Source organism: Meles meles, chromosome 4 (genome assembly GCF_922984935.1).
Source record: "Meles meles chromosome 4, mMelMel3.1 paternal haplotype, whole genome shotgun sequence".
NCBI classification, from domain to species: Eukaryota; Metazoa; Chordata; class Mammalia; order Carnivora; family Mustelidae; genus Meles; species Meles meles.
The window spans coordinates 153,224,173-153,245,906 of record NC_060069.1 but is presented as its reverse complement, the minus strand read 5'-3'; the positions used below and the strand labels follow the sequence as shown (position 1 = coordinate 153,245,906).

At 49.9% G+C, this 21,734-nt stretch overlaps 1 protein-coding gene across 2 annotated transcripts in view; it reads right to left on the bottom strand.

Annotated features, from left to right (window-relative positions):
- Nucleotides 1-3,135: 3,135 nt before the first annotated feature.
- Nucleotides 3,136-21,734, bottom strand: part of IFNGR2 (interferon gamma receptor 2) — a 28,697-nt gene continuing 10,098 nt past the window's right edge. Inside the window, exons 2-7 of one of the 2 annotated variants that reach the window (XM_046002301.1) lie at nucleotides 21,276-21,408; nucleotides 15,237-15,439; nucleotides 11,353-11,498; nucleotides 6,989-7,148; nucleotides 6,447-6,604; nucleotides 3,136-3,782 (exon numbers count right to left, since the gene is read on the bottom strand). In XM_046002301.1, coding sequence (XP_045858257.1) covers nucleotides 3,621-3,782; nucleotides 6,447-6,604; nucleotides 6,989-7,148; nucleotides 11,353-11,498; nucleotides 15,237-15,439; nucleotides 21,276-21,408 — 962 coding nt within the window. In that variant the 3' untranslated portion in view covers nucleotides 3,136-3,620. Of the gene's footprint in view, nucleotides 3,783-6,446; nucleotides 6,605-6,988; nucleotides 7,149-11,352; nucleotides 11,499-15,236; nucleotides 15,440-21,275; nucleotides 21,409-21,734 lie in introns of those variants that run through there. The other variant, XM_046002302.1, reaches the window with a different exon arrangement.

The following is a 21,734-nucleotide window of genomic DNA, read 5'->3' as shown; positions in this document are numbered from 1 at the left end:
TCAGACCAGTGCGTCGTTTTGTAGGATGCCCGTCACTTGAAGTTTGTGGGGTGTCCCCTCACGAGTCTAGGTTACGCGTTCTGGGCAGGAATACGACAGGAACCACATTTATAATGTGTCATTATCCCTATCAGCAGCCAGTGAAACTGCTCGAGGCGGTGTCTAGCTGCTCTCTTTTTGTCCTTTGTAATTAACTTAGGTAACCTGTGGGGACAGATTAACTTAATCAAGTAGAACGAACTGATTTGTTTCCCAACAGCGTTATGTGGAGTCGAAGGAAAGTCGGTGGCCGTGGGACAGGGCGGATGGATATACATTTGCATGTAGCGAATGATAAGCCTTGCCTTCCCTTGCGCGTATGCATGCTTCTCATCACGGCAGGGCACCGTGGGGCCCCCAGGGGGCGCTATCCACCGCGCAGGAACACCAGACACGGGGTTACTGGAAAATCCCTGGCGCTTGCAAGTCGGATGTGTAATTCACACAACTACAGGCCACAGGGCGTGTGGGTCCAACGAACCCATCATCTCTGGGCGCACTATTCTTTTTTTTTTTTTATTTGTTTATTTACAGCATAACAGTGTTCATTGTTTTGGCATCACACCCAGTGCTCCATGCAGTACGTGCCCTCCCTATTACCCACCACCTGGTTCCTCAACCTCCCACCCCCCCCCACCCCCCTGCCGCCCCTTCATAACCCTCTGGTTGTTTTTCAGAGTCCATAGTCTCTCATGGTTCATCTCCCCTTCCAGTTTCCCTCAACTCCCTCTCCTCTCCAGCTCCCCATGTCCTCCATGTTATTTGTTATGCTCCACAAATAAGTGAGACCATATGATACTTGACTCTCTCTGCTTGACTTATTTCGCTCAGCATAATTTCTTCCAGTCCCGTCCATGTTGCTACGAAAGTTGGGTATTCGTCCTTTCTGATGGAGGCATAATACTCCATTGTGTATATGGACCACATCTTCCTTATCCATTCATCCGTTGAAGGGCATCTTGGTTCTTTCCACAGCTTGGCGACCGTAGCCATTGCTGCAATAAACATTGGGGTACAAATGTGGGCGCACTATTCTTGGCAGAGGGCCCACTGGCCTCCACTGACCTGCAGACTTCCCTGAACTCGGCCTCCAGCCCGCTCTAGGACATGGTCCGTTACCTGCTTTGCCGGATACAGCCAAGAATTCAGTCCCTCTTCTCCCGGATACCATGGGAGGCCTGAGTAAGAGAATCCCAGCCTCAGACGGCTTCTTGCAGGGACTTTGTATACACTTAAGTAGTGGGAATGGTCTGCTTTCTCCTATCCAGTGAGCAGTTCACTGTGGAGATCAAGGGGGATCAAATAATCTTGGGGAAGGGCCACACAGTAAATATTTTAGGCTCCGGAGCCCTCCTCACTTCGGCTGAGCCGTGCAAAATCAGCCAGCAGTGGTCCAGCCATGATCGGCATCACTGGGCTCCAGTAAAAGGTTATTTACAGACACGGAAATTTAGTTTTTTAAAAATTTTTAAATTTTTAAATAAACATATAATGTATTATTAGCCCTAGGGGTACAAGTCTGTGAATCGCCAGGTTTACACACTTCACAGCACTCGCCATAGCACGTACCCTCCCCAATGTCCATAACCCCACCACCCTCTCCCTAGCCCCACCCCCCCCAGCAACCCTCAGTTTGTTTTGTGACTGTAAGGGTCTCTTATGGTTTGTCTCCCTCCCAATCCCATCTTGTTTCATTTATTCTTCTCCTATCCCCCTAACCCCCCATGTTGCATCTCCACTTCCTCATATGAGGGAGATCATATGATAGTTGTCTTTCTCCGATTGACTTATTTCACTAAGCATGATACCCTCTAGTTCCATCCACGTGGTCGCAAATGGCAAGGTTTCCTTTCTTTTGATGGCTGCATAGTATTCCATTGTGTATATAAACCACATCTTCTTTATCCAGTCATCTGTTGATGGACATCTAGGTTCTTTCCATAGTTTGGCTATTGCAGACACTGAAATTTAAATTCTATGTACTTTTCATGTGTGAAGGAACACTACTCTTTTGATCCCCTTCCACCTGTTTAAAGGTGTAGAAACTATTCTTAAGTACGAATGCGGGGAGCAGGCTGGCTGGCTTTGCCGAATGGCTTGCAGTTTGCCCTGTTGTAATTGACCGACAAGATTGCTTCTGACTCATTTTATGGTTAGGTACTTCGCTTGACGAGAAACTAAATCCCAAGTGAGTATAAGTATGAATCCCACTGACTAGCTCTTCATGTGACAAAGTAGAACCAGGTGTTTCTTGGGGGAAGAGATATAGAAAAGGAGGATTTCCTGCCCTTTTCCCCCGGATGATAGGCCAGGCCCAGGCCTCCTTGGGGTGTTTACCGAGTTAGGATGGTGAAGTGGGTTTGGTGTCAGGGGCACACTCTCCCCTCTGACACAGTAACATCGGAGAGCCCAGCCCCAGCCAGGCCTCTGGGAGCAGCATTTGCTTAGAAGCTCAGCCCCAGGGCCGATTCCTCACCAGAGGCACAGGCCCCGAATGAGAGAGAGAAGTGTTCCCATTCATGAGTGCTAGAAGCTTCTCCTTCTTATAGTCACTGCGTCCTCTTCCCAGTGAGGTTTGGCTGCCAGGAGGGGCTTCTTTGGAAAGCAGACCTTACAGCAAGTGTATCACTTGGGGTGTGTGTGTGTTTGTGTGTGTGTGTGTGTGTGTGTGTGCCGGGGGAGGGGACAAGCAGCTACATGTCCACTTCCTAAATGCTAAGAGTCACAGAAATGGATTTTTAATCCAGAACCTGTCGATACTTACATGTTCAGAAGACGCACATGCCCGGTGGATGTCACGGTTGACTGTTAGTGAATTCTCTTTACTGCCTACAAGCCCCCGTCTTGGTCAACGCATGAGTCATCCTGGGTGATGTGCTCATGCAGCTTCTGAAAGTGCCCTTTATACTCTCCTAGGGAATCAGGGGACACATGGAGACCGTTATCGCTGAGTGACCATGAGGCCTTGGGAGCTCTACCGGGTGTTACTTAAGAAAACAGAAATTTAGAGAGAGGAATTTTAAATGGTTGAAACTTTGCAGAAGATAAAGACCAAAATCAAGAAAGTGAAGTGGAAAGCAGAAACTTCACACTGACTTTTAAAAAGTTAATTATAGTCTTTTATTCCTAACTTGGAAAAAAAAAAGGCTTAATCTCTGGGAAACTATTTACAGGACTAATCACATTTCAATGTCCCTTCTTGGGACAGGCTGGGCCTTGTGACATGATCTGCCCAAGGGGCTTCATCAAGGAGGGGACCTCGTGTCCAGGCTGCTAACGAAAAAGTGTCAGAGGCGTGCCAGACGCCCATCTGCTAACAAATAATTACATGTCTTTTTAGTGTTTAAGAGAAATCTTAATCTTTCGGGGACATATCTGTAGAATTATTTTGAAAACGTGTATGATTAGAAAACTCTTAGTTTGAAGAAAAAAATCAATAAGCTTGTTGCCCCCATGAGACCCGTTACATCTTCCCAGGCACTGACGGGCCCTTTGGGGATAGGAATATGGAATACCGGGCTCCATAAAGTCCTGACAGGGACGTCAGCAGCTTCCTCGGCTCAGAGCCCTCACCCCACAGGCTAGCAGACCGCACCAGAGTTTTGGGTCAAAGTGCTTTGGGGAACATCTTCTTGCTCCTTCGCTGGAAACGAAATGACGGACACAGAGTCCCAGGCATCATCCGTTGGCGACGTGTCCTTGTCCAGGGCCTCTAGGATAGGCTGGCTCGGGTCCTTCAGATACTTGAAAAGATTGAAAACCAACAGGGTCATTAGCTTCTCAGTTCAACATGGCGGACCTTCTACCTGAGGTTGAGTTGGTACCTTCCTATTCTGACCACCACCGAAGCCACTTCTCTAACAAGAACGCCCCTCACGTCAACAGTCACCTGAACAGGAATCCCAGGGCCAAGCAAGCTCACACGGTGCCTCGGGAAAAGCACGTCGTGACTTCCTGCCCCTGGTGCGGGCTTGGGGCCTGTTCTCCCTGGAAGTGGCTCTGGGATTCTCACTTTCCGGTGAGGGAGGACAAGGGGCCTCTGGTTCACCCCTCATGGGGGAAAAGAGGGAAAGTTGGCCCGTGTTTTCCTCAGCCCCTCTACCCACCGGTCACTTCCACCTCACACGACACACACCAAGCAGAGAAGCAAGGAAAGATGGAGGGGGCCTCATGGCGCCCCACCTGCCCCTTCCCTCCGGCCTTAGCTCCAGGCTGAGCCATCATGTCACCGCTGCGTGACCGAGAAACTCCCGTCTCGCTGCCAGACGGGCCGACAGACACCGAAACACACAGCGAGCCCAGAGCTGACGGGCGACAAGAGGAGCATAACCCAATCCTGAGCGCTTCTGAAACCTCAAAAATATAAGTGAAACCTGATTCGTTATTCTCGTGTAACCTCAGTGCCCTTTGATATCTATTTTTCACACTTTCCCAGGGAAGTGAACCGGAAGACTCTGTTTTAGACCCACGCCCCAAAGAACCAGCTAGTAGTAAATTCACCTCACAGGGACCCGCTGGTGGTTTTACCGTGAGAGAGAGCCGAGCAGGTAAGATGCCGACGCCCACTGAGGGCTGCTACTGGGTGAAAATATTAACCAGGGAAGGTTTTTTGTTTTTCTTTTCCTTTCTCTCTCTTTTTCTTTCTTTTTCTGGTGGTAACACAACGTGAGTTCTACCCTCTTAAAAAATGTCTAAGTGCACAATGCACCACTGCCTCTAGGCACGATGACCCACAGCAGCTCTCCAGAACTTACTCATCCCGCATAACTGGAACTTCATGGCCGCTGAACGGCATCCCCCTGGGTCCCTCTCCCCCGCCCCCGGCAACCACATTCTACTCCTGCTTCTATGAGGCGGACTATTCTAGATGCCTCACGTGAGTGGGCTCGGCCTGGAGTTTTCTAGTGGGGGACTTCACGTGTAATTCGAGTTCTGTCTGGGTACTTTAAACACCTCGCGACGGAGGAAGGAAGATAAGGGACTCCAGCTCTTTCTAGAAGCACTGCTCTTTCTCTACAGACTTGGACCTTATCTAACACCTATTCGGTCGAGGTGTAACAGACGAAGAGTCTGTTTCCGGTACCTTTACTCCGATTTTACTGCTAATAAACCTCCAGAGACAAATACTTTTACATAATCTTCCATCAGCTCCTAGAAGGCTGGGCCACCTCACGGAGCCTGGGAGGCGGCGGTGGTGGGGATGCTGAGCAGGAAAGCGACTTCCCACGAGACCCTGTCCACCTGTCTTCCTCAGGTCTTTCAGAATGTCAGTGACATCCAGTGAGCTCTCGGTGTGGACGGCTCTGTACTCACAGCCCTGGGTGCGTTTCCTCTAGAATCCATCTGAGTGCACAGCTCCTGCCCTACAGCTCTGTCTCCACCGCCTTCCCACCCTCTGCCAGGCGTCCTGGTGGCTTCCTCCACAGGCGATCTCTTGGCCACGCCAGGCCATCTTTTCCACCCACTTCATGCCATTAAAAAAATTGTTTTAGGGCACCTGGGTGGATCAGATGGTTAAATGTCTGCCTTTGGCTCAGGTCATGATCCAGGGCCCTGGGTTCGAGTCCCGCATTGGGCTCCCTGCTCAATGGGGAGCCTGCTTCTCCTTCTGTCCCTCTCTCTCATGAATAAATAAATAAAATCTTTTAAAAAATTGTTTTAAGCTGTGGTAAAATACATTATTAGAATTCAGAATTATCATTTTTAAGTGGTATAAAATACATTCACACGTTTGGACAAGCCTCACCACCATCTCTGGAACTGTTTTAATTTTGCAAAACTAGAACTCTGTCCCCATTAAATGCTAACGCCCCATTTCCCCCTCCCCACCCACTCCCCAGCGCCCACCACTCTACTTTCAGACTCTGTGAGTCTGACTCTTCTGAGTACGTCACGGAAGTGGAATCACAACAGAATTTGTTGTTTTGTGACTGGCTTATTTCACCTAGCATCGTGTCTTCAGGGTTCCCCCGTGTCGTTGCGTGAGTCAGAATTCCCTTCCCCTTTATGGCTGAATAACATTCCATTGTGTGGCTCGAACACACTTTGTTTACCCGTTCATCCACTGACAGAAACTTAGGTTGCTTCCAGCATTTAGGGGTTGTGAATATTGCTGCTATGAACACGGGTGTACAAAGAACCCTGTACCACTTTTTTTTTCCCTCCAAGTAGGCTCCACACACAGCGCAGAGCCCAGCGCGGGGCTCGAACTCACAACCGTGAGATCAAGACCTGAGCCGAGGTCAGGAGTCGGGCGCTCAACCGACTGAGCCCCCCAGCGTCCCTGCCCTGAACCACTTTTAACTCCACACTCTGTGTCTGTGGCTTTGTCCACTGCCAGACTCCTGGGCATTACCACGGGGCCACAGAGGGCTGACATGTCACCCCCTGGGTGTGTGCACACGTACCTCTTCGATTTGTGACGGGATGCTTGGCGGAGAGTGAAACCAGTATTTTACCAGGCTTTTGTATCTCAGCACCAGGAAGAAACAGCCCCCCGCCAGCGCCGCCAGCGACAGAAAGACTCCCACGGCGATGAGGATCACTTGCTGAAGCTTGGTAGTGGCTTAAAAAAGACGACACGAGAGTGAACAAGCGGCCCATCCCACACACCATATGAACACCGGGTCAGCCTTCACTGCCAACTGCTTTGATAGTGTCCACGTCCTCCTGAGATGGACACACACGGTCCCTCCCCTGCCCAGCCTCGTGCACTCGAGTGCGTAACTAGTAAAAGCAACCCTAAAACTGAGCAGTGGTAGCCGTCTGGCGGTGTCCTTGTCGCAGATCTCAGCACGAGCTGGTTAGACCTACTTGGGCATTGGCTTCTCGCCCCTTCTCTCCGGGTCTCCCCACCGCCACCGCCCTCCACCTCGTAAGCCAGCCCGGGTTACAGTACTTGGGGATTCTGGTCCCAGCTCAGAAAGGACGTAGGGAAGGCAGGTGTTACCATCCATCATTGTTTCGTAGCAAGTTATGTTGCTTAAGCGTCCGGGCCTAGAGGTGTTGCAGGATGTGCGAAAGAGATGCGCCTTCACTTGTAAACAGTATTCTCTTAAGGGTTTCAAGTCATCCAACACGACAGAGTTGCTCTTGAAAGGACCTTTAACCTACGTAAAAAACGCCAACAGGAACATATGAAAATGACCCAGAGAGATGTGGTCGAGCCACTTGTAGCTTTTCCAGTGTTTCCTCAAATCCCCAGGGAACACTGTCACCAAAGAAAGAGATTCTGTTTTTCTGTTTTTGTTTTTTTTAAAGATTTTATTTATTTATTTGACAGAGAGAGATCACAAGTAGGCAGAGAGGCAAGCAGAGAGAGAGGGGAAGCAGGCTCCCCGCCGAGCAAGGAGCCCGATGTGGGACTCGATCCCAGGACGCTGGGATCATGACCTGAGCCGAAGGCAGCGGTTTAACCAACTGAGCCACCCAGGCATCCCAAGAGATTCTGTTTTGAAAGAGTCACTGGTTTGTAGTGGACATATTTTATGTGGGAAAATGGTGAACCATGTGGAAAAAGACACCAAGGGCTTCAGAGTTGTCTTTCTGGCTGTGAGGCCTCAGGGGGCCTGCCGTGGCCACGGAGGGTCTGCCCCTGGAATTTAGCAGGCCCCCATGTCTGGGATAAAATTTTTTCCTTAAATGGGGCACCTGGGTGGCTCAGTCAATTAAGCATCCAGCTCTTGGTTTCAACTCAGGTCATGAGCTCAGGGTGGTGAGTTCGAACCCCGAGTCATGCTCAGGGGGGAGTCAGCTCATCCCTCTCCCACCCTCCAAAACTCTCTCTCTCTCTCTAAAATACATAAATAAAATCTTAAAAAAAAAAAACAAAATTGCTTCAATGCCTAGTGTGTTTACTTTAAAATCACTATTTCGTACTTAACGGTTCATGTATTCTAGATTCTTCAAGCTAGCCAACAGACAGAGGGAAAAAAATCACGGTGGGAAATAACATTCTTTTCGTTCCGAGTCTGGTTTTAGTTTTAACTGAAATGTACCGATGCCTCTTATAGAGTTTTGGTCCACAGGATCTTGGTGAGTTACGTAATTGGGACACAGCTGAATCCCAGATTCTGGAGGATTCTGTCTCCTCCCCTCAGCCTATCCCTGCTACTGCCTCCCTCCCTCTGGATCCCTCTAGTCAATGGCTTCTTGCTCTCCTGGACAAAGTCGCCATTGTCCCACAGGGAAAAGAGGGAAAGATATATTACAACTGTATAGGATTTCTTATAAGGGGATTGCTTTCCTTTTTTTTTTTTAAGATTTTTATTTATTTATTTGACAGTCAGAGATCACAAGCAGGCAGAGAGGCAGGCAGAGAGAGAAGGAGGAGAAGCAGGCTCCCTGCTGAGCAGAGAGCCCAGTACAGGGCTCGATCCCAGGACCCTGGGATCATGACCTGAGCCGAAGGCAGAGGCTTTAACCCACTGAGCCACCCAGGTGCCCCGCTTTCCTATTTTTTTAAAAAAAGATTTTATTTATTTATTTGACAGAGATCACAAGTTATTTATTTGACAGACAGAGATCACAAGTAGGCAGAGAGGCAGGCAGAGAGAGAGGGGAAAGCAGGCTCCCCGCCGAGCAGAGAGCCCGATGCGGGGCTCAATCCCAGGACCCTGAGACCATGACTTGAGCCGAAGGCAGAGGCTTTAACCCACTGAGCCACCAGGCGCCCCTGCTTTCCTATTTTGAGACGTAGCAGAAAAACGCCACAGCCTTTTGAAATGGTGGTATAACGTATGCTCAGCGACACGGAGATGAAGCTGCTATCGTGATGGCTGAAAACCGGCAGATTACTCAAGAGTATGTAGAGAGCATCTTATTTTTAAAAATATAAAATAGTCACCTTACTTAGGAATAGTAGGACCATAGATGATTTTTCTTCCTTCTGTTTAATGTGAGGGACTGCCAGGGCAAAGGAGAAAGATTTTTGCTTGTGATGCCCCATAAAGCAATTTTTAAAAAGATTTATTTATTTGTTTGAGAAAGAGAGAGAGAGCACGCAGGGGCAGGGGCAGATGGAGAGAATCGCAAGCAGATTCCCCATTCAGCGTGGAGCCCTACTAGGGCTCAATCTCACAACCTGGAGATCGAGACCTGAGCCCAAACTAAGAGTCTGGCACCTAACCGACTGCGCCATCCAGGCGCCCCACCGCACGAAGCCATTTTAAGTATAAACTTCCTCTGGGGTTTATTTCAGCTGCCAGTTGGCATTTCTAGAATTTAGAATCAAAGACTGCAGAGACCTGAGACCGCTGTCCTTGGAGGGCCTGTTTGCCAGGCTAACCAAAGCTGGCACCTGGGAACTTGGAATCCAGAAATGCCCCGCCATTCCCTAAGTAATATTGGTGGCTTACAGTAAAAACAATGTTTTTTGTGCAGAACACCTGCTCTCCTTCTAGGAGTCTGGAATTTTGATCTGTGCTAAGGAGAAGGGGCCTGCATTTCCAGTGAAAGCCTTGGGCACGGAATTTCCGATAAGCTTCCCTGGTAGACAACATTTCACACGTTGTCACAGTTTGTTGTTGGAGGAATTATGTCCTGTCTGAGTCATTCCGGAGAAGGTTCTTGGAAGCATGTGCCTGCCTTCCTCTGGAGTTTGGCCCATGTTCCTCTTCCCTTTGCTGATTTTGCTTTGTGTCCTTCTTCTGTAATGAATCATAGCCATGATTACAACCATATGCCAAGTCCCGCGGGTCCTTCCAGCAAATCCAAGGGCTGGTTTTGGGGACACAGACTCACAGCTGGGATGCAGATATTTTGGTGGCTCTCACACTCATTCGAGCCCTAGAATCTTTGATCACAAGTCCAAGGTGTAGCTGCTCAGGTAGGAAGGGGGAAAGCGGAATCCCTTCTGGAATCTTCCAGGCCTTCTCCATTCCACTTGGCCAGACCTTGACCTCTTGATTCAGGGAAATGGTTAGTTCCTTCTTCCTCATATGATAAGAGTCTACTCTCTTCAGGGAGTTTTGCCTTCCTCAGTGTTTTAAGATTCACCATGAAGAAATGGGGAGGAAGGACAAGTGTGAACTATGGCGGGGGGGAGATCCGCAGAGCATGGGGGCGCCTGGGGGGCTCAGTTGGTTAGACATCTGCCTTTGGCTCAGGTCACAATCTCGGGGTCCTGGGATCGAGCCCCAAATCGGGCTCCCTGCTCAGTGGGGAGCCCGCTTCTCCCTCTCCCTCTGCTTGTGCTCTCTCTTTCTCTCTCTCTGCCAAATAAACAAAGTCTTAAAAAAACAAAAGACAAAGTGCAGAGCACCGACCCTGGGCTCAGATGTCCCGGCGCTGGTGGCTAGCTGTCAGCTGCTGACCCTGGGCAACTTACTCAACCAGCTGGTTTCCTTCTCTGTGACACGGCTCGGGACAAAGACTAAATGTGTATCTAAAATGCGTGGTCCAGGGCCCCACGCAAAGAAAGCTCTCGATTAACATAAGTTCTTACCATTACAAAAAACTATAATCATTTCATAATACACGTAAGTCCAAACCATTATGCTGTACCCCTTCAACCTGTGCAGTGATGAATGTCAGTTATACCACAATAAAACTGGCAAACAAAAAACCGAAACAATTATAATACTGTTGAGTTTCGGAAACCCAGAAGCTCACGTAGATAATGAAACCTCCTGACGCGTAGCTTGGACAATCAGACACATGGACCCCCGAAGGCACCTTCCCTCGTATTACTAGGGCTGACCAGGCCCTGCTGGTCTGACGCCACCTCTGCCAGCCTCGCGGGGCCCCCGCAGCCCCTCTTGCATTCCTGAGGGACCCCAGCGCTTGCAGATCCGCAGACATCCGGAACCTTCCCACACCCTGTCCTCTTCCCTAGAAGGTGCTGTCTCCTCCCAGCAGACTTTTCACCTGTTCGTATGCGCTCTCTTTGCAAATCATCCAAACCACAGCAATTTACATAAACCCTACAGACAGCAGGGTGGACTCCTTGTTGTAGAAACAGGCTTTCTAGAACCTTCTCCACACTTTAGAGTGCCCCAGGGGCTCTGTGTGCACCCCGAACAACAGCACTAGCGTGCTGTCAGGCAGAGAGGGGCCTTCGGAGCCACCTGGCAGAAGGGAAGGCTCGGCATAGGGAACAGAAGCTCGGGTCTTGAGCGGGAGGAATAAACCCGCTCAGTTTATTACCCGCTCACCGGGTGCTCATCAGGACTCAGACCCTAAAGGCAACATGGGGACGCTCTGTCCTCCTTGTCTAGTTTCAAGTTGATTTTTTTTTTCTGTATCAGAAAGTCCAAAGGAAAGAAAAGAAAAACAAAGTAGAAAAAATGTAGAAAAGGAGAAAAATGCTCTTGCCTTTTGGATTCCTGCCTTTTCCCAGTAATGGACATAGTACTGGAAATAGCCCAGGTCGGGAGGGATGTGAAAGGGAGAGGAGAACCTGATGATCAGGGAGGCTTCTCCCGGCGTCACCCAGATGTTCTCAGGAGGCCCAACGGTAACTGAAACAGAGTAACGGCACAAACACAATATATATACACATATAAAAGTATAGACACACACACACACACATTTTATATATAATGCAAGATCTAATCTTATTTTTAATTTTATCTTTTAATTTGAATCCAGTTAATTAACATCTAGTGCATTCCTAGTTTCAGAGGTGGAGGTCAGCAATGCATCGGTGCCCACAACACTGGGTGCTCATCACGTCACGTGCCCTCCTTCACGCCCGCCCCCCAGTTACCCCATCGCCCACCCCCCCCGCCCGGCCCCAGCAACCCTCAGTTTATTTCCCATGATCAAGAGGCTCTTATGGTTTGTGTCCCTCTCTGATTTCGTCTTGGTTTATTTTCTCCTGTCACACGTGATTATTATGTATGTATATGGTGTGTACACACACCCACACACACCCACCCACCCACCCACACACACATTTTTAAATCCAGTGAGATCGCGTTCTGGCACAGCGGACTCCCAGAGGCTGGTCTGGGCACCAGCTTCACGTGGAAGGTCACGGGGCAGGAAGGCCACAGTATGGCACCAGGACTTCTTTTTGTCGGTGGCAGGAGGGCCCTTGCCTCTGTCCACGTGTTGGCCCAGACCCAGTCTCTTCACCCCCCACCCCCTGCCCAGTCCCCACCCCAGGACACGGCTTCCCTGCAGACTGAGACCCACGAGAGGCCGGTACAGGAGCCTCCCAGGCCGCAAAGCCCCAAGAGCCAGTATCTCTTACGACAACACCGCAGGAAGTTTCCAGAGTCCCCGCGAGGGCCACGCGCAGTTACAAGAATTGCTGCATTCAGCCGAAGACTCGGGTCCCTCGACGGCCCTGGAGGGGCCCCAGGGAGGTGCAGCTTCTCAGTCAGGGGTCATTTTGCCACAAGCGATGCTGCTTAGGAACGTGGCGAACAGCCACCGTGACCAGGTTTCCAGAGAAGCAGCTGGAAGGTTACCCACAGATCAGATCTTCAGGCAGAGGGGGAGGGGGGACAGGATCTTGCTCCCCTTACCTACCACCTGGCTCCTTTGCAGATTTGTGTTTAATACACATTCGTACTTCCTTACAAATGAACAAAAGTGGTATTTATAAACAGACCATGTTTAAATATAGTATCGGAGAGATGCTGCCATTGGAAGTCTGTTTCTCGAAGCTTTTCACTGAGTTCCCGGGACCATGAAGCGCACTGAAGGAAGGGTTCCCTCTTGTACGAAACAATCACTCAGACGGAGTGTAGAGCTTGGGACCCATGAGTTCCGAGCGGCCCATCCATGCGCCGTCTACACGAGCAGCCGATCAGATCACTGTGGCCAGTCGCGTGTTGGAGACCGTTCGTGCCTTCCACGCTCCCACCTGGGCTCTCCCGGCTGGGCAAGGCCCTGGCATCTGGTTGTGCCCCCTACTCTGGGTGAAAGGGGCTGGTCCCTGCGGGGTGTGCGGCCATGCCGTCTGGTGTCATGGGCTGTGGGGGAGGGACTAGGCCTACACAGAGACCTGGCCGGCCTGGTCCCCTCCCCACCCCACCCCCCTGCCGCCGGCTGAAGTCACGTTATCCTCAGGTCTTCCACCTCCGTGGGTGGAAGATGTTCTCTAGACTTTTCTGTGACTTCCACGCAGGGTGGGCCTGGAAGCTAGGGTGCCAGCCTGGGCGGTCATTTCGTCCCCTGGAAGGTCAGGGTGGAGAGAGCTGCCCTTCGAGAGTTCTGGATCCAGCGTCTGGTACCAAGCGACAAGTGCCAAGGGGTAACGATACGGGTTTCTTGGGTCTGATGTAGAGTGTGAATAAACGCCTGCGGCTCTCAGCCCTCTTCCATCAATGAAGCACTTTTTGAGGGGAAATGAGCCCGTCTTTTGAGGGGGAAATGATCCGCCTTCTCTCAACACACGGAAGGGAGTCTCGATTATCCGCGGGTGACTCCGGACAGCGGCTTCCACGGACCAGCTCTCATTGTAAACCAGGCGACGTGGACTTTCACGTGTCCACACAGCTCTGGGTACCCGCCACAGAAGGTCATCTTCGTTCCCACAGGGAGAAACAGAGGCCTGGAGGTCATCGCAGGTGCCCAGAGTCCTAGCCAGTAAGGGGCAGAGGTGGGATTTGAAGCGAGGCCAACATGACCCCCGCCAGCCTGCCCCTGGCAGCCATCTCCTCCTCCCTGCACACACGCTCATCCTCGTGTTGGTTGTGCCCCCCCAAGTGCACAACTGCCGGACCCCGCGATCGCTCTGAGGACACGTTTGCCTCCGCCTTTGCAAGTGAGGGCAGGGGACGACCGCCCAGCCGGGAACACCTGGGAACACCGCTGCCCCGCTCAGGCCGGGAGGACCGGGAGCCGCTGACGGCTGGCACTGGACCAGCGACTGTCGCAACAGGCCCTGCTTCCAAGCCCGTTCCTCTCCAGCACCAGGGCCAGGGCCTGCTTCCAAGCCCGTTCCTCTCCAGCACCAGGGCCAGGGCCTGCTTCCAAGCCCGTTCCTCTCCAGCACCAGGGCCAGGGCCCACCATCACTTTTTCTTTTTCTCTTAACTAATTCCCAGCTCGGTGACATTTCGTAGCTCAGCTATGGGCTGGTTCTCTACGCAAGGACAGACGACTTGTCTGCGTAACTGCCTGGCCTGCGGGGACTGCGCTGCCTTCTCTTCCCGCCCCCACACCATCTGATGCAAGCTGTGCATCTTCCTAGCTTCCCATGGCAGACACTCTCAGACACGTAGGAAAGAGAGGGAAGGTCACGATAACAACTCATGTCCTCATCGCCCAACTTTTACCCACGCGAGGTCATGGTCAATCTTGTTCCTCTGATCCCCCTTGCCCTCCGCCCTCCCACTCTCTGGATTATTTTGAAAAATCCCAAACACCACATCATTTCATGTGTAAATACTCCAGGATGTGTCTCTAAAGCCTAGGACCTCCTGCCCCGCCCTTAAAAAACATAAAATACCATTACAGGACCTAAGATAAACAAACAGTAATTGCTTACTAGTCCATCAAATAGCTAGACCGTGACCACACTCCCTCAGCTGTCTTCTTCCTCTGCTTAGTTTGCCGAAACCATGAACACTGGGGCACTGGGACACAGCTGACCATGTGGGAAATGAATCACAGAAGGAGCGAAGTACAAACTAGAATCTGTCCGTTCTTACGCCCCCTTCCGATTTCTTGGAGCACATATGCTCATTCAACCAAGCTCCACGGCATATCCACCACGAGCCAGGCACTGTTCGAGGCTGAATGAAAGTCTTTCTTAAACATAAAGGAAGTTGTGCCGGAAGAAAGGGGGGTGATCAGTGAAGCCAATATGTCCCATCCAGCCCAGAGGTCAACGAGCTTTTTTTGGTAAAGCACCCTAGTAAATCGGGCTTCGCGGGCCAAGCAATCGCTGTTGTGACTGCGGCTTGAAAGCTTGAACTGCTGTAGCTTGAAAGCATCCACAGACCATACATTATTAACAGACGGTGAAACTGTGTTCTAATAAAACTTTATTTGCAACAACAGGTTGGCGGGCCGGATGTGGCCGACAGGCTGTGGCTTCCCAGCCCCTGGTCTTAGCAACTCACACTCCTCTAGTGCCAGCCTCCATGCTCAGTATGTGGGTTCAACCACCACACTCACCTGTTCAGTGGCCCTGCGGAGCAAGAGACAGGACTGGGGAGCGTGGAGTCCGCACGGCTCAGCGAGGAGGAAAGTGAAGAAAGCCTGAACAATAAAGGAAGTTTTAGAGCCAAGTTCTCTTACCATTCCAACAGGACAGGAACCAAGGCACTGTCAGCCAAGGGGAAACCAGGTCCTCCAGCTTGGCTCGGACGCGTAGAGAGATGTTGAAATGTGGTGGGAAACCCGTTGAGAGGCTGCTCGGGGTGAAGTTACACTCGGGCTTGGTGAGGTTCATACAGTTCATACCTAAGTCGTTGGCGTCATACCACCTACTGCCAGAGAAGCTGCAAAGGAAAAAAGGTTTTCACTTTGTGGATTTCACTCTTCTGTCAAGCGGATTTTTTTTTTTTTTTTAAAGCAGCTTTCCTGAGACACAAGTTGCAGATCAAAGAATCCACCCCAGTGAAAGTGCGCAACCAATGACTTTCAGGAGATTCACGGGGTTGTGCAACTTTCACCATGACCCATTTTAGGACGTTTTTATCATCCCCCAAGGAAACCCCATACCTATTAGCACTCACTCCCCACTCTGCCCCAAACCCCCTAAGCCCTAGGCGACCATTAATCGTCTCTCCTTTCAGTTTCTAAGGGTTTGCCTCTTTTGGACACCTCCTACAAATGGGCTCAGAACCGCATGGTCTTTTCTGATCTGCTCTTTCCATGTAGCATGTTTTCAGATGTGATGCATGATGCTTATAGGACATTTGTTTCTCCATTCACCTGTTTATGGTCATGTCGGTTGTTCCCAATTTTTGGCTGCTGTGAGTAACACTAAGAAATATTCACGTGCAAGTTTCTTTGCGGACATAACCTTTCAATTCTCTGGGGGAAATACCTAGGAGGGGAACTGATGGGTGATACCATAACTCTTACTCTTAACTGCCTTCCCAAGTGGCTGTACCATTTTACATTCCCACCTGCAACGTATGAGGGTTCCCATTTCTCCGCATCCTCACCGACACTTGTCATTATGCCTTTTTTTATTATAGCCATTCTGTGCTGTGGTATGTCCCTGTGATTTCAAATTTGCATTTCTCTGATGAATATTGATGTTGGGCATCTTTTTATGTATTTATTGGCTATTTGTATATCTTCTTTGGAGAACTGTCTACTCAAACCCTTTCTCTGTATTTTTTTTAAAGATTTTATTTATTTATTTGACAGACAGAGATCACAAGCACCAGGGAGGCAGGCAGAGAGGAGGAAGCAGACTCCCCGTTGAGCAGAGAGTCCAATGTGAGGCTCGATCCCAGGACCCTGAGATCATGACCTGAGCCGAAGGCAGAGGCTTTAACCCACTGAGCCACCCAGGCACCCCCCCCCCCCACTCTGTATTTTAACAGAGTTGTCTTTAATTGTTTAGTTGTAAGAGTTCTTTATATATTCTGGATGCAAGTCTCTTCTTAGATTTTTCCCATTCAGTCCTGCAACTGATTTTAATTCTTCAAGCTCAGCCCCTGCAGTTGACATCTTTAGGAAAGCTACGGTGTTCCTACAGACCCCACTCATGCTTCCTGCTAGTTGGAGTTCTTTTTACCCCATAGCTGCCCATTTAAAGTCTGCGTCACCCATAAGAAAACCCTGCTTAATACAAGGGCACGTGTTCTTGTAAATGACAGCTCTGACCTCTGTTCTTAGGTGACAGACTTGAGGAAAACCAGGGAGGTGGCTGCTAGAGACCTCAGCGGGGGGCAGTAGGCAGTGTGCTCTGTAGAGGCACGCTTTGCCCCCCCACAGAGGCTCTCGCCTAGAAAGCGAGGCGGGGGAGACAGAAGTGAGGAGGCTGGAGATCACAGCCACTGTCTTACACACACCACACGTGCTTCTAAGTGTACCTCGGACCCTGACCGGAAACTCTTCTGGCAAAGTGGCAAGTGGCAAGATGAAGTCCACTTCAAGATGTGTGGCCATGGCTTCTGTGGACTGCCACCAAGCCCCAGGGCCAGACCCTACTGGGGAGAGGGGTCCCCAACCACAGGCACCCCCGGTCTTAGATTGGGGGTGCACTTCAGAAGGGGTAAGTGATCTTTTTTTTTTTAATTTTATTTATTTGACAGACAGAGATCACAAGTAGGCAGAGAGGCAGGCAGAGAGAGAGAGGGAAGCAGGCTCCCCGCTGAGCAGAGAACCCGATGTGGGACTTGATCCCAGGACCCGGAGATCACAACCCGAGCCGAAGGCAGAGGCCCAACCCAGTGAGCCAACCAGGCACCTCAGAAGGGGTAAGTGATCTTTAAACAGTTAACACAGATACTTAGAGATACTCTAACCTTCTCCCCAGAGATCCCAGCTGCTGAACTTGGGCAAAAGGCTCCCTACATTTCAAAGGTCATTTCCCCATTCAGCAGGGACTGGACCGCTCCTGTTCCCCATCCTCCCCTCTCCTCCGCACTTGGCCCTGCCTCAGAACTGCTTTTGAAAAACGGTTCTCCACAAAGGGGTCTGAAGAGGGACAAACCATCCGAATTTAAATGACAGCTGACACAAGACAGCAATTTCAGGGGGGAAGAGAGGAAAAGGAAGCTGCGTTTGGGAGGCCATATCGCTTTGTCTTCGCAAACCTTGTCTTCACACACCCGGGGAATGAGGGGATGTTCGTGGCACTTCAATGGGCGCAGCCTGGAGACGGTGGCCCCACCCGCTGCCAGACTCTGGCCTCCTAGGGCCTGAGTGCAGGGGTGCGGGTCTGCGGGGTAGAGGTGGGGGTGTGTGTGGTTTGAGTCTCACCCCGAGAGTCCCCCTGGCTCCTCCTCACCATGTGTCCAGCATGGGCTGCCTCTGTCCCTGAGTTTTCTCATTGTGAAAGCAGCCCTCGTCATGAGAGGGAGCACCATGAGAGGGAGCACCGCACAGCAGCTGAACACACGGACTCTGGAGCCAGATCGCCTGGGTTCAAATCCCAGTTACTTCACTTTTCTGCTCCTTTGTCCCCTTATCTATAAAATGGGGATAAATGATGGTATTTGCCTCCAAGGGACCATGAAGGTCGAACGAGCTGACATTAGGAAAGTGCCTGAGCCGGGACCTGGGGCCCCGAAAGCACCATGTAAATCACTTGTTCCACACCTGGGCAGCTGCGGGCTTCAGTGTTCAGTCTCTATTACATCACTTCCAAAAATGGCAAGGGTCCCAGCAATTCCTCTGCTCCAAATACACGAAAACAATCAGACAATTTATGTATGAGGACACAGGCTGGTGACCATCTACACCTGCGAGTGGGGAAGCGTTGAATATAGCATGTGTGAGGCACCCTCTAATAAAACAAGTGGTACAAATGTTTACACAGAGAGCACTAGGAGATCACGAGGCTCACAGTCAACTACATTTGGTTTAAAAAAAAAAAAGGAAACAGTACCTAAAGGCATAACCCCAGTTCTGTTTCATTTTTACGCATACACGGGCACATTTTCAAACCAAGTGCATGCATTTAGAAAAAAAGTCCAGAGAGAAATATGCCAGAAGGAGAATAGGCATTATTCTTGGGCTATAAAGCACTAGGTTGTTTTAATTTTATTCTTTCTACATGTCTGGGTGTTGTAGCCTTTTTGTAAAGAACATGTGTTGTTGTTAAAATCAGAAAAAAAAGGAATTAAAAAATGTTGCGGAAGACTGGGTTGGTCAGGTTAAGTTTTTTTTTTTTAATATCTTATTTATTTGACAGAGAGAAATCACATGTAGGCAGAGAGGCAGGCAGAGAGAGAGGAGGAAGCAGGCTCCCCACGGAGCAGAGAGCCCGATGTGGGGCTCGATCCCAGGCCTGAGCCGAAGGCAGAGGCCTTAACACACTGAGCCACCCAGGCGCCCCCTCAGGTTAAGTTTTTTAAAAGTGAAATCTCCAGATTTTTTAATGTCGGGACTAAATGAAAAAAAAAATTAAACACTGTGGGTCCAACCCAGCACGAAGGCCACACTCACTACAACCCCTGATTTAAACCTGAAAATTTCCCACAGTTCTCAGTGTAATTTGGCTTTGGCTACTGTACTACCAGAAAACAGGCACCTTAATTTCTAATTACAGTAATGCTTTGCTGTAGAGAGATAGGATGGAAAAGTTTTAAGTCCCACAAGCCTCAAAATGATTATTTCATGTCACTAAACCGTCCCAAACATGTAAAAGTCTCTGAAAACAAAACAAGAGCAAAGGGCGTCCTCTCATCAGATTTGTGACTGGAAAAGAAAACAAGACCAGCCCGGGTTTCAGTTTCTCGTTACCCCTCAACTTTTCCAAAGAAAGACGTTCACATTCAGCCCATCCTTTGTTTCTTTTATTAGAACCATCTTCTATCCTGAAAAAACCATCTCCAAAGTGCTTTCCAAAAAGGAAATGAAGTTAATAAACATGTTAGTCTGGGAAAGGAAACCGTCAAAGGCTTTAAGGAATATTTCCACTATCTCCTGGCGCTCTGTCGACCCACAGATGCACTTCCCCCTTCAAGGCTAAGGAATGCTAGTCAGGGTATGAGCTGTGACTTCCTGTCACCGAAATCTTATTTAGTTCTACTATACCGTGTTGACTGAGTGCTGAGTGGGGCAAGCTTCGTGGGCACAGGACCCGTGCAGGGCCCAAAGCCCCACTCTGAGGAGTCACTCAGTTTGATGCGTGGCTGCCGCCATCTTGAAATTCTCAGGAATTCTGAGCAAGGGGCCTCGCACCATTTTCATTTTGTGCTGGACCCACAAATCATGTAGCTGCTCCTTGTGGACCTGTCCGCTTACTATACATTACTTGGTACTTACTTGAGGAACAGCTAAATGTAATTCAAACATAACCCCTAAACCCTGGTTTAGAATCTATTCTTATTTAGCGAATGTTACAATGGACATTCAAAGGTGAAAACGAAGTCATCTGGAAACGTGCTCCTCTTACAAATTAAGTGCCTGTAATTTTTCCAGGTTCCTTCCCTGTTCTTGATCACAGATATGGTCCAGATTTTACACAGTTGCAACCGCTACCAGATTATCCTTTTTAATAGTTCCCGAATGTTCAACAACTAGTTAACATGACACAATTTGGCATTTTTCTGCTGATGGACATGAATGTATACTTCAATGTCTATCTATCTTCATGAATATGAGTGGTTTTTTCTTCCTTTTTTAAAGATCTTATTTATTTATTTGAGAGAGAAAGAGCGCACGTGGGTGAGAGGGAGAGGGAGAGAGAATCCGAAGCAGATTCCACTCTGAGAGCCTGACAGGGGGCTTGATCCCACAACCAGGAGATCATGTCTGAGCTGAAACCAGGAGTCTGATGCTTAAACGACTGAACCACCTGGGCACCCCATTTCTTTATCTTTTTCTGATGGGAGCTTGTATCACCGGCGTAGGGGGAAAGTAACGCGGGCATTTCTGTGACTTGAGCTGTCCAGTGGCTAACGCTGCGGGCGGAGGGCTGGACTAACTCACCCTCTCGCCCAGCACGATCTCCATCAACCACACTCTCCCAGGCACAGAGCACTACCATTTCCTTACATTTTGTGTGACTGATAATACAAAACGACTTGGCCAATAATTTTAACTTCGTCTTCTCTTAGCCTCTGTAACACGGTAAACACGTAACCACTGAGGACTTCGATTCTGTCTTACTTCTTCCCCTGTGTGTTTCTGTTGTACACCAAGGGATGAGAAAGTGTGAAAGCCGGTGAGAGAGAGAGAATGAGGGGCCAGAAGAACGTGTGAAATGGGAAAACCCCTTTTAGAGACTGAGAATTAGTAGCGACTGAGTGAATACATTCCTTAGTAGGCCAAATCTGGCCTGTAAAGTTGGATAAACCAGATATTTCAAACTTGAGGAAGATGAAGGCTACAAGGTGCCTCCTGCCCTTTCAAGACAGGAAGCCCTCTTCTACAAACCTCTCCCGAACCCAAAGAGAGAAAAGTCGCCCCCAACTAAGAAGCCCCGTAGGTAGTAGGCAGCCCAGTCTCTGCGACACCAATACCGTTTAAGCCTTCGCACGAATGGGAGTTGTGAAGTCTCTGTCCTGGAGATTTTAAAAGTACAAGAGAAATACCTGTTTCCAGTGGATTTGCCGGCAATCCTGCCAAGAGGCAAGCCGGAGCCACTGGCCCCGGGGCTCCCCGCACCCCTTCCCACAAGGATGCCAACAGAAGGATCCGGCTTACTATTTGTACTGCACCTGGTAGACCACCGGCCTGCTGTCATTGCTCAGGGACCCCGGCTCCCAAGTCAGAACCTGCTCGGCGTTGTACAGGTGAACCTTCGGGTTTCGAGGAGTTGGCAGCTGGGAGAGAGAGTCTTGAAAGGGGCAGGGAGTAAGAGAAGGGGACAGAAGGGAGAGAGAAAAGGGGGGAGGGTTGAGAGAGAAATATCGGATTACAACAATATTTAAACGCACGACTCCGTTTCTGTCCAAGTGCAGAAATGGTTATTGCCTGACGCACGTTCCCTCGCCCTGGCCTTGGACTAAGCCCGGCACCAGCGACACAGCCAGTGGGAGAGAGAGGCCGGGGGCCGGCAGGTTGCAGTTCTTAGGAACGGGGCCCGGGTGCCAGAGTCCAGCTCCACTGGAATGCATGCTCTATCCCGGATAAGCACGTGTGGCTGGGCAGGCGAACTTGACA